Here is a 12,363-nt window from a genome sequence, read left to right on the forward strand (position 1 = left end):
GTACGTACGTCCTACTAATTTGCACTGTTAGTAACGTACATGTTAAGCAAGTACCTGATCATCTGGCCTTCTAGTATCCAGGCATGACCTTGCAAGAGGATATCTCAGCAACAATCAAGTTGAAAAAGCAATCCCATTGCTCGTGCATGAAAAATGGCTCTAGTAACCTATTATCCTGACCTTCTATTATATCAACATTCACTTGCAAGTGCATATATTGGCAACGGCTGAGTCGGGAAGGCCATCCCATTGCTTGAGCATGTAGTCGCGATGATATAAGAGAAGACTCTAGCAACTGATAATTCTTACCTTCCATTGTTCAAAAATGAGCCCGCAAGTGCATATCTTGACAGATGAGAAAGCTTGAGATGCTTGTCATCCTCATATCAATATACTTGCAAAAGCATACGTTAACCATATCCAACCCGAGAAGGCAGTCCCACTAGTTGAGCATGAAGTCGTTACAGAAAGAAGACTCTAACTGCTAGTCATCCGTAACTTCTAAGATCCCAAAGGGGACTTGCAAGAGCATATCTTGATAGTGGCCCTGTATGGAAGCGAGTGTCACTTCCAGAGTATGTAGTAATGACGAAAAGAAGCTCTTGTGGCTTATGACCCTTCACTACTCAAATCTCAACAACCGCTCGCAAGTCCATATTTTGCCAATAGCCAGGCCCAAACTGTCGTTGATCTTGCTTAAAATGCCGTTTCAACTACACGACTGCTTCATTAAGATAATACCGCAAATGGGCTCTGAAAATCAAGGAAGGAAGACAAACAACTGATCAAATAGAGGTTGATGCGCAGGTAGTGGCCGAATGTGGTGGTCGAGGAAGGTTGGCATGACCAGGGATTCGGCACTGTGGCGTTTATGGCAAGCCTAGCCATAATGTAAGAAGATGTCAGGTAGTAATTGAGACATCCGGAGAAAAGCACAGCTAGTAATTTTAAGTAATCGAGTGGTTTGTCGTGTGCTTTTATGGCGATTTCTATCTTGAAGGTACAAGAAAATTGTGAGGCACACTTGCCTGAGAAGCATGATTGTCATACACACTTGCAATCTTTAGTAAGAGATCTATCAACAGAGAGACGAATACTAAACTTGCCATCTTGTGCCTATCTCCAGGCAGCAGTATACATAGACTTCCCAATAAATGCCATTGCATAGCCAGGTGTGCTTGCATAAGCGAAACCCTTCATTGAGTCTGTTTTCCTGACAATCAATGTAGTGTGTCTGCATGTGCACTACGCTCTCATAAGCCGGGCGGAAGTGATAATATGAACTATACGTCGCTTAAATCCCTGCAGGCATGTATGTATGTTCAAGGGTCACAGATATCGCAGCACACTGTTGTTGGTTGGGAAGAATTGGGCGACAGCTCTACTCTCTTTCTAACCCCGCATCTGGCAGCAATGAACGCTGGACTGTAAATGAATCAACTACTTCTTTGGACAGCTCAATATCTATAGTCAACAATCGTCTGCTATCAAGCTCTATTGTATCACATACCCTTCAGCTTCAGCAAAGACAACATTCGATATGGCCAAACGCAAATCTCGATGTTTTTTCAGCCGCCTCATTCGGCACTTGAACCCGGACGCGTCACCGGAGCCATCTTCATCCCAGGCTCCACCGCCATCTTCGTCTCAGCCTCTACCATTATCTTCATATCAATCTCCTCGGGTACAGCCAGCAGCTGGGCAAAATCAGCCCACACTTCTGCTCCATGCACCCCCATCAGTAACGTCCGATCCCGAGCCAACTTCATTTCTAAGTCAGCGAGAGAGGATTTGGAAGAAGGCATACGACGAAGCAGAATACAAAGAGGGGGGCTTGGTGAAAGCATTTGAAGATATTGTCCTAGCCAAGCTTCGTGACAGCAGGAAAAGCACTGGATCTGCTAGCCTACCAATAAAAAAGGTGAAAACGAAGCAGAGGGTGACCCCAAGTGAAATGCAGGAGTTCGTCCTAGAGGGAATCATTCGAAAGGCAGAGGAAACATCTGTTAAGGAAAGACTTGGTGAGCGCTTGCAAGCAATGCAAGCTGTCAGGAGCATCATTGAGGGAGCTTTACGTGCGGCTCCAGAAGCCGCTGCTGTGTGGGCCGTTGTCTCTCTTGGAATTGAAGTATGCGACTCGAGCCCGCGAGGGAAACCTAAATGAAATACTGTTCTTGGCTAACATTAGATAGTTTTTGTCGAACCCCATAACGGAATCACGCGAAAATCGGGCTGGCATACAATATGTTCTATGCCAAATGGAGTGGTATTGGAACTTGACAGACCTACTCCTTGACAAAACGAAGTGTGAGCCAGCTGCAGCTGCGATTCAAGACGAGCTAGAGAAAAGCATCGTGCGTCTATTCCATAAGCTCCTTCTCTATCAAATGCGGAGTATCCGTCTTTGCTATCGCAACTGGCTTGTTACCGTTGTGAAAGATGTCATCCGAGCCGACGATTGGATAAGCCAACTGCAAGATATTAAAGACGCTGAAGAAGCTGTGAAATGTCACATGGACCAGTACAACACTCAGGAAAGCAAAATATGGCTACGAAGTCTTCGGGAGACAGTTGGTGCCCTGGCAAGGAGACATGAAGAGGAGAATGACAAGCAGTGCATTTCCGACCTCTACATAACCGATCCCTCCACAGACAAGAAGAACATCGAAGAAAAGAAGGGTGGTTTGCTGAAAGACTCCTATAAATGGATTCTCGAACACGCAGACCTTCAGCAGTTCCTATACAAAATTGAAAGCGGAATTCTCTGGATTAGAGGGGACCCTGGCAAGGGAAAGACAATGCTCCTTTGTGGCCTTATCGACGAGTTGGAGTTATCCTCGTCGGCGTCCATCTCATACTTCTTTTGTCAGGCCACAGGTGGGAGTCGATTCAACACGGCCACATCAGTGCTACGAGGCCTGATATATCACCTTGCACGCCGCAACCCACAGCTTGCCGTTCATGTGCGTGAGAAATATGATTACAAGAAAGACATCTTCAAAAGTGATGGTGCCTGGCCTGATCTCTGTGACATAATGACGACAATGCTGGATGACCCAACCCTAGATAGCACAATTTTGATTGTGGATGCCTTGGACGAGTGCAGTGTGGACTTGCAACGCCTACTCAACTTCATCACTAAGCCTTCGCGTGCCAAATGGATCGTTTCAAGCCGAAATTGGCCAGATATCGAGACGAAGCTTGGCCATGGAGACCGAAAAACTAAGATACATCTCGAGTTAAATGGAGATTCGGTGTCAAAGGCTGTCAAATCTTATATCAACTTCAAGGTTCAACAGCTCGCAGCAGAGAAAGACTATGGCACGCACTTGAAGAAAAAGGTTTTGGACTATTTAACGACCAATGCTCACGGGACCTTTCTGTGGGTAGCATTGGTTTGCCAGGAGCTTTCTGATGTGAAAACTAAAAAACGCCACACTCTGAGTACACTCAAGACACTTCCACCTGGCCTTGGCCCTCTGTACGAACGAATGCTAGGGCATATTTCAGAGTCCAATGATGGGCCTATCTGTGAGGAGATCCTTGCTACAACCTTAACTGTATATCGACCTATTACTTTACATCAGCTCCATGCTCTAGTGAAGGAACTTCAGCCGTATAGCCAGCAGGATGTAGAAGAAATCATTGCATCTTGTGGTTCCTTCTTGACTCTTCACAACGGCTTGGTGAATTTTGTACACCTGTCTGCGAAGGACTACTTGCGGAGCGAAGCCTCAAACAAGCTCCTGCCTTCCGGTATTGCGCGGCGACATCAGACAATCTTCGAGCGATCACTGGTGATTTTTCGCACAACACTAAAGCGAGATATTTACCATTTGCAAGCGCCTGGATGCCTGAATAATGAGATTTCAGTTCCTGATCCTGACCCATTAGCCTCTATTCAGTACTCCTGTCTTTTCTGGGTCGATCATTTCCAAGATTCAAAAGAGGATGGGTTGACTAGTGGAAAGGATAAAGTCCTCTCATTCTTCGCAAATGATTATCTTCATTGGCTAGAAGCCCTTAGCCTCCTCAAAAGCATTTCCGATGCTGGAAGAGCAATGGGAAAGTTACAAGCCTATTTGGTAAGTGTTTTTGTGATAAGAAGACCTTGAGAAAGCAAGATTTAACATTCCGCAGCAGCACAGAGCATCACAAGATCTCCGAGACATCGTCCAAGACGCTCGCCTATTTCTCCTCTCCCACGGCGGAATGATCGACGTGGCTCCACTGCAGGTTTACATATCGGCTCTAATTTTCAGTCCTCCCAACAGCGTAACAAGACAAAACTTCAGCCATGAACTTCCAGACTGGATAGATTTAAGGCCAAGAATTGAAGAGACCTGGCAATCCTGTCTACAGACTTTCCAGGGCCACAGATATATCGTAACATCCGTGGTGTTCTCAACTGATGGACAGCGACTAGCATCAGGGTCTTTCGACAACACAGTCAAGATCTGGGATGCCACTTCTGGTGCATGTCTCCACACCCTTGAGGGCCATGATCTAGAGGTGACATCATTGGTTTTTTCAAGTGATGGACAACGACTGGCATCAGGGTCCTGGGACAAGACAGTCAAGATCTGGGATGCTTCTTCTGGCACATGCCTGCAAACCCTTGTGGGACATTCTTTGCGGGTGGAATCTGTGGTATTCTCAAATGACGGACAGCGACTAGTATCAGGGTCTGCCGACAAGACAGTCAAGATCTGGGATGCCGCTTCTAACGCATGTCTGCACACCCTTGAGGGCCATGATGAAGACGTGACATCAGTGGCATTCTCAAATAACGGACAGCGACTGGCATCAGGGTCCCACGACAAGACAGTCCAGATATGGGATGCCGCTTCTGGCAAATGTCTGCAGACCCTTCAGAGCCACCATCGTCGAGTGGCATCAGTAGTCTTCTCAACTGATGGACAGCGACTAGCATCAGCGTCCTGGGACAAGACAGTCAAGATCTGGGATGCCGCTTCTGGCGCATGTCTGCAGACACTTCAGGGCCATTATCAAGAGGTGGCATCCGTGGTGTTCTCAATTGATGGACAGCGCCTAGCATCAGGGTCCTTCGACAACACAGTCAAGATCTGGGATGCCGCCTCTGGCGCATGTCTGCAAACCCTTGAGGGCCATGATTCATGGGTGGCATCCGTAGTGTTTTCAAATGATGGACAACGACTGGCATCAGGGTCCTGGGACAAGACAGTCAAGATCTGGGATGCTTCTTCTGGCGCATATCGGCAAACCCTTGAGCGCCATAGTTCACAAGTGGAATCCGTGGTGCTCTCAAACGATGGACAGCGACTGCCAGCCGCCACTTCCGATGCATTTCTGCAGACATTCGAAAGCCACTATGACGACGTGATGTCAGTGGCATTTTCGAATAATGGGCAGCGACTGGCATCAGGGTCGGCGGACAAGACAATCAAGATCTGGGATGCCGCTTCCGGTAAATGTCTACAAACCCTTGAGGGCCATTATCAAGACGTGATGTCAGTGGCATTTTCGAATAATGGGCAGCGACTGGCATCAGGGTCGGCCGACAAGACAGTCAAGATCTGGGATGTCGCCTCTGGCGCATGTCTGCAAACCCTTGAGGGCCATGATTCATGGGTGGCATCCGTAGTGTTCTCAAATAATGGACAGCGACTAGCATCAGGGTCAGCCGACAAGACAGTCAAGATCTGGGATGCTACTTCTAGCGCATGTCTACACACCCTTGAGGGCCATTCTAAAGACGTGGCATCACTTGCATTCTCAAATGACGGACAGCAACTGGCATCAGGGTCTGCCGACAAGACAGTCAGGATCTGGGATGCCACTTCTGGCGCATATCGGCAAACCCTTGAGGGCCATGATGAAGACGTGACATCAGTGGCATTCTCAAATAACGGACAGCGACTGGCATCAGTGTCAGCCGACAAGACAGTCAAGATCTGGGATGTCGCTGCTGGCGCATTTCTGGAAACCCTTGAGGGCCATTGTTTACGGGTAGAATCCGTTGTGTTCTCAAATGATGAACAACGACTAGCATCAGGCCCAACCAACAACAGAGTCAAAATCTGGGATGCCGCTTCTGGCGAATGTTTGCATACCCTTCCAGCCGGCAATACTCCCTATTATTCCTCAACAGATGTTCGACTCCTGGACATCGGATCCGCAGTTACACCCGCAACGCCATTAATTCACCAAGCCTCGTCAAGGCAGTCTAATGTTTACGGCTATACTCTCAGTACTGATGACGCATGGATTATCAAGGATGGGCAAAGAGTTCTATACTTGCCACTTAATTATCGTCCTGGCAGGCCAGCTATAGTTTTAGGTAAAAAGGTTGCACTTGTTTCCCCTCGACGTGTCCTTTTTATAGGATTTAGATAACCTCCCACTCACAAGAATTTTGACATCCAAGTCCACACGCTTCAACTCATCATGAAATAAAATCCGTCATCCTGGGCATGCATTGAAGTGATGGTTAATAGTTAATAGTAAATAACGGCTAAAGAAACGTACCGTACTTGTGTGTCCTTGAATGCGCTACCAAAGGCCACTGGTAATCTTGCGTGGCGCACTATCCAAGTTAAGTGGCGTCCCATACATGCTCCACTTATTCACACCTCTTGTGGCTGAAGATCCATGATAGGGTTGGTTGACACCCTATCATGAATCCTCATGAGCATTATAAAAGGGGTGAAGTCCAAGGAGTGTGAAAGTAATCCCTTTAATAAATCAACTGATTCAACATTTAAGATCTATTCTACAGGTAATGAAAGTGTAGCTGTTGGAATTCAGAGTCGGGGTTACCAAAATTTCTGCCCCTGACCAAGTTGAGTTAAAAGTTAGGGTTAGCACTAGACATTAGGGGCCTTTTCCAAGGCCGTTTGTTGTAGACCTTCTTCCCAGAAATCGCAATAAAAACACAACAAGCCATTTAATCAATCCAAATTATTCGCTATACGCTTTCCCAGATGTCTCAACTACTACCTGAAATGTTCTTGCATTATGACCAGGCTTACTGCAGACACCACAATGCCGAGTCCCGGTTGATCCGACCTCCCTCGACCACTACTTGTCGACAATTCAGCCACTATCTACATCTACTTAATCAATTGCTTGATTTCTTGCCTCTGCTTTCATTACCATACTTCTCTGTAGTTGGGTCCATTTTGCCCTCCGACGCCGGCTTAGTATCTCATTCATCTGTTCAAGGTGGTTGGCCCTGGCGTCTAGTAAGGTAACCTTATACATAACTATCTTTGTTCCCTTGGAAGAAAACCTTATCGCTTCTAGAATCAACTCTGGAGAGCTAATTTTATGTCTTGTTACTCGTCTCTCGAGTTAATTTGACTGAGATTGAGCCTCAAGCACGGTTTTTAGGGTCTTTGAGACCCAAGGGGTCAATGGTTCAGCCTCCCCCTTAGGCGGCGTTGGAGTCCGTAGCTGCACATCAAGCTTTGAGACCACCCTTTCTGGGTCAAGAGGAGCAAGCCCACCCCCTCTGAAAGACTGATTTGATGTTTTTTCCGTCATAGTAGCTTGAAAATGCGGTGGAGAATGCCGGGAAGAACTCAGTCTTAGAAACGTGGGTTACACAGAACCTAATCAAATGCTCTATTTCTCGACCGTAAGCATTCCTAAGTACACTAAAGCATCTGATGTTAAGGGGATGAAGCATATGTGACGAATGAGGTGGCATACAAAGCCTGATGGTCTTGTTCTCCTCGCAATATCTCTCGAACTCGATCGAGTGATGACTTTCGTGGTCATTAAGCATGAAGATACGATAGATACCAACTGATCGATTGGTGGTGCACTGGTAAAAGTGCTTGAGCCACTCAAGCCTAGCCCGACTATCAGTCTAGCCATTTCGGGTCGTTATAATAGCTCAATTGACTGGGAGGTTAGTTTCTCAGCGCCAGTTGGCAAGGTGATATTGGCCTACACCGATGATAAACAGTGCTAAACCATTGATATGTTAATGGGAAGTTAGAGGATATATATTTGTGGTCCTGTACAGCCTTTCCCACATGTGAAGCTCCTATTGCTAGGCACAGCCCTAATACATATAATTCTGATGTTCAAGAGATGGGTGCATTATTCTTGGCATATGGGTCCAGCCCTCAGTCTTGCTGTCACAGCAGCTGCACTGTGATTATTCTGCTTTCCAAATAGGTCCTACTGCTCCCATGACCTCTATTGTGTGCTAACTCCATAACCGTTAGGCTCCAACGGAGTGCGTCCTTCTTTGGCACATACTCTACAGTTTGTAGCAAACAAGAGTTCAGCGACCAGTGTCTCTAGTTGCACAGCATTCAAACTATTATTCAGTTAGAACCTAGATTTGATGTGAAAATCAATTATACATACTGTAATAACCGTCTCGCATATTCCTACACCTGGATAGTCGGGCTTGTGGGTGAAGCTGACAGTTCTGCCATATTCCTGGCCTTCAGGGCATTCTCCTTTTGGATTGGTAGGACAAAATCCAATAGTCCAGTATATCCCTGATGTTTGCTCACGACATGAGCCACTTGACTGGGGAATCGGGTTGGCGACTGTTGGCTGTAAGACACTACTAATGATGGCAGATAACAATAGAATCTGAAAATGAATCATAGTAGCAACTGAAAGGCCTTGCAAAGATGTAGATCGATATTTCAAACTGATAGATTATGGTGGTGAGCTGTTGGGTTGAGTTGTACTGTCTTTTGATCTGGCAATACTGTGTCTTTTATATTTGGAATGTGGGATTTCACTATTAGTGACCTTCTAGAATATTTTACTCCTATATAAACTGCTTAGATTTAGTTTTACTCAACTCAATATGAAACACCTCTACACACATGCTGTTGCCTACGTTGAAGCTGTAGTTGTGTTACATAGAAGACAATCCCTTAATCCTGAATCCATCTGTTTTTTTTCCCAACGTGCTAACCTTATACCTTACATCATTTTAGATGCTAGGCTATACGACACACCCCTTCCCCCAATGCTAGAGACAGTGGAAATCCCAGTCGTCATTTAATCTGTTCACCCCTAGAGATAGTTCCCTTTCATGGACTAGGTGTTCAATGTGTGGGCTTGTCCACCCCATACCTCCCATAACCCCTAGTCTAAGACCCTCCAGCCAGATCAAGATCCATGGCCTGAGATCAGCACTAGTACATATCTTCTAATCCCAAGTATCACACATCAAGCACTAAATTCCAAGCTCCAGTGCATTTCCATATCCTAGGTAATGAAAAGAAACTAGCATTTTACATTCTACAATCACAGCTCCAAATTACATCTGACTGAAAGACCCAAAAATTCGGTAGACACCCCCTGATAACCGAGCACCAACACCACTCATACATCAATTACTACAGGATTTATGTTAAAAAACAATACCCACAAGTTTTGTTCTGTCGTTGCTGTAAGTATAGTATAGTTGTATGCAGTAGGTCTGTGTCCTGTCTAACATTTGCAACTGTGCCCCTAGAGGTGAACTAAGAGCACTAATAACTATATAAATCACATCAACAAAGCAAGGTAACTAATGGATCAATGGAGATAGTGAGAGACCAGGCAACCATACCTGGCTAATTGCCAAGTGTCATGTGGAAGAAACATTGCAACGCCACTATTTCAAAAGGAATAAAAGGGCCGTTTCAGGGCATGTGCGTAAGCCCTTCTCTCCCTCGCAATATCAAAGCCATGGCAGCTCTTTACTGCATAGCATTTTGCTTCTGACTATCTCCTACGATACATACAGGCATACTTTGCCCTTCCATTGGCCCAGTGACCCCAAGAGCTATTGCTAGAAGCCTTTCCTATAAATCTTCAAGGTCGCTGCCTTGGAGAGTAGCACATGAAGAGTAGTTAAGGGTGATTTGCTATCTAGACTTTGCAGTGCCAAACACAGCTGCACTGTGGTTTCTAACCTATGGTTCGCCTAGCCAGCTACTAGTTCATTATATTTTTAGCCATTAGTTAGTATTGTAAGGCAAGTAGTAATGCTGGTAACATGTTACCAGCAACATGTTGTTCACCCTTGGTACTGAATGTCCCCCATAGCCTACCCACTGATTATTAATATTTCGTACAGGCGCAAGTTCCCATGAACCAGTCATCCGACTCTACATTGTACCTGACAATGACGCTTTCATGTGTCTTCAGGAATAAAATGCATCATTAGTTGAAGGCCTCGACTCCCCCATCCATTCTTTCAGCAGCTCCATTGGCAGTCATTGGCCTCCACTCCACCCCAAGCTCAGTACAAATCCTTCTTCGTACTGACCTAACTATCGGCTTATAGTACCAGTAGCAGTAATATTAGTAGTGAAATAAAGCATTTACTGTATTTCCCATGTCCAAGGCTCCTGCAGATACTACAAGCACACCCTCACCCTCTTCCATGTAGTCGAGGACAGTGAGCACATATAAGTACTCTTCTCCCTTACCCTAGAAGTTCTCGAAAATGTTCGCATGTAATGAATAAACTAGTATTTCGTTTAGGGAACATTCTTGCCAGTATGTATGAGCATAGGCATGTCTGTTGTGAGCTTCTCAGAGTGCTGTAGTTATCAGAGACTACATGTAACAGGTCCAGCGCACATTTGAATATAGCACCCAAGACTTGCCATGTACTGAATAATTTCCGGCTCCTGTCACGGACTTACTGTAGGGCTTGTCACGCGAGCAGGCTCGGAGATAAAGGAAGAACCCACATTGAAGAGAACACCAAGAATTCATGCAGTAGAGCTAACTAGACCTATTTATTTTGCTGTCATAGGACATAGTAAATTGCTCACACCAGTGCTGACCCGACTCAGGTATACCCAGCCTTCTCACAAGTCACAGCCTTATCTAGTCTATGCCTTGGTTTTTTAGCAATGAGCCTAGCCTTTCCAGGAGGCATACTGCAACTTGTTTCAAGTCACCATTATGTTTCAAGGCTTTCGACGATATGGACTTAAGCCAGCCCAGTAGAGAGATAGGGGGGGGCAGCTTGTCAGGCTAATCAATGGTGTTGCATTTGTATGTGAAAAGGAAATGCTAGTGGGCTTGGCGTTCTGACAGGTCCTGGATCTCGGTGAGCTACATCGGTTTTAGAGACATGTACTACTTTGAGTCTCTTTAACTTATTTTATTGCTCGTTGAGGACGTGGCTACGGCCAATTTTTATCCTAGATATAGCAGTTAGGTTCCATCGCTGTAGGCATTCGACTAGTATTTGCATAGAGCTACCCTAGCCATATAGCTAGTAGTATCTGTTTCAACAAACGTAGACAGCTTCCTGTCACGAGTCAGCACTACAAACGTTGTACAAGCAAGCTCGGGGATTTCTAGAAATTGAATGTTTAGGAGAGAAAAGGGGAAAAGGGGGGAAAGGATTATCTAATTATAGAGCATACTAGACTTTCCTGATGCCAGTAAGACTGTAGGGTGTAAGGTTGCAGTTTAGAAAAGACGTAACCCATGACATTCAAGATAGTAGCCACTCAAGACTGATGTGAATGCATGTGAATACATTCTTCATATCTCTATACAATTTTAGTCTATGGCCTAGACGATGAGGTAATAGGCTCCTAGCAGGTTGGGTGCATAGATCATAGGACACGATATATTACACCAGAATCCAGAGAGAGGCTTTTGCTTCCCACTTGAGGGAGAGAGTACACAGGCTACTAGTCTTGAGTACTATGTTAATGTTGTCAAGTGAGCTTAGAAGGTCATTGATTAGAGTCCCGCTTTGTCCCATTTCTTCTTTTCGAATGATCCTTTTAAGCATGCTGATATTTCTAGCAAACTAAAGTGGAATAGTTTTCTTTAGGTTGTCACCATGATTCGTTGCATTTTCCTCTTCAAGTGTCTAATGTTTTTCTCGCATTTGATCACAAAACACGGGATGTTTAGCCTCAAGCAGGGAGGGCTTTCTTTTTTCTGATAGGTCTTGAAATGCCTAGGCTATGTGTCTTTCTCTCTAAATCCACCAATGCCAGTGTCGAAAGTGACGCTTTTGGCCATTACAGTAGGTTTGATGCCGTTAAAGGTCGAGGGAACTCCCAGCTCTCTCTCACTTTGGGGTATATTAGAATCAAAGGGGGACCTAGCAAGCATGGACACTAAGAAATTCAGTAGAAGTTAACACCGTACTGGAAGCAAGGCTCTCTTTCCGGACTTTTTGGGGCTCCTACTTCAGTGTATTTGTCAGTTTAGCTTTTCGTTTTTTATAGTTGCTTTTCTGATTTATTTGCTTGCTGCTCATTCACTTGTTTCTTTCCACAGTTCTCATAGTTTAGCTCAAAAACTAAAGCTAGAAAGAAAGAGAAAATGTCAGGGTAAAAGGCAGTTAAGAATGTTTAAGGACAACTGGCTTCATTC

The 12,363-nt window shown here is 45.3% G+C and overlaps 1 protein-coding gene across 1 annotated transcript; it reads left to right on the forward strand.

Annotated features, from left to right (window-relative positions):
- Window positions 1-1,540: 1,540 nt before the first annotated feature.
- Window positions 1,541-6,378, forward strand: HOO65_050560 (Vegetative incompatibility protein HET-E-1; the record flags this gene model as incomplete). The annotated part of the gene is made up of 3 exons (XM_071003079.1): window positions 1,541-2,128; window positions 2,193-4,085; window positions 4,141-6,378. 3 exons carry the CDS (start codon window positions 1,541-1,543, stop codon window positions 6,376-6,378), a joined length of 4,719 nt encoding a protein of 1,572 aa, XP_070858619.1.
- Between the last annotated feature and the right edge of the window lie 5,985 nt (window positions 6,379-12,363).

This window comes from Ceratocystis lukuohia (assembly GCF_044167205.1).
Source record: "Ceratocystis lukuohia strain C4212 chromosome Unknown Supercontig5_pilon, whole genome shotgun sequence".
Taxonomy (NCBI): Eukaryota; Fungi; Ascomycota; class Sordariomycetes; order Microascales; family Ceratocystidaceae; genus Ceratocystis; species Ceratocystis lukuohia.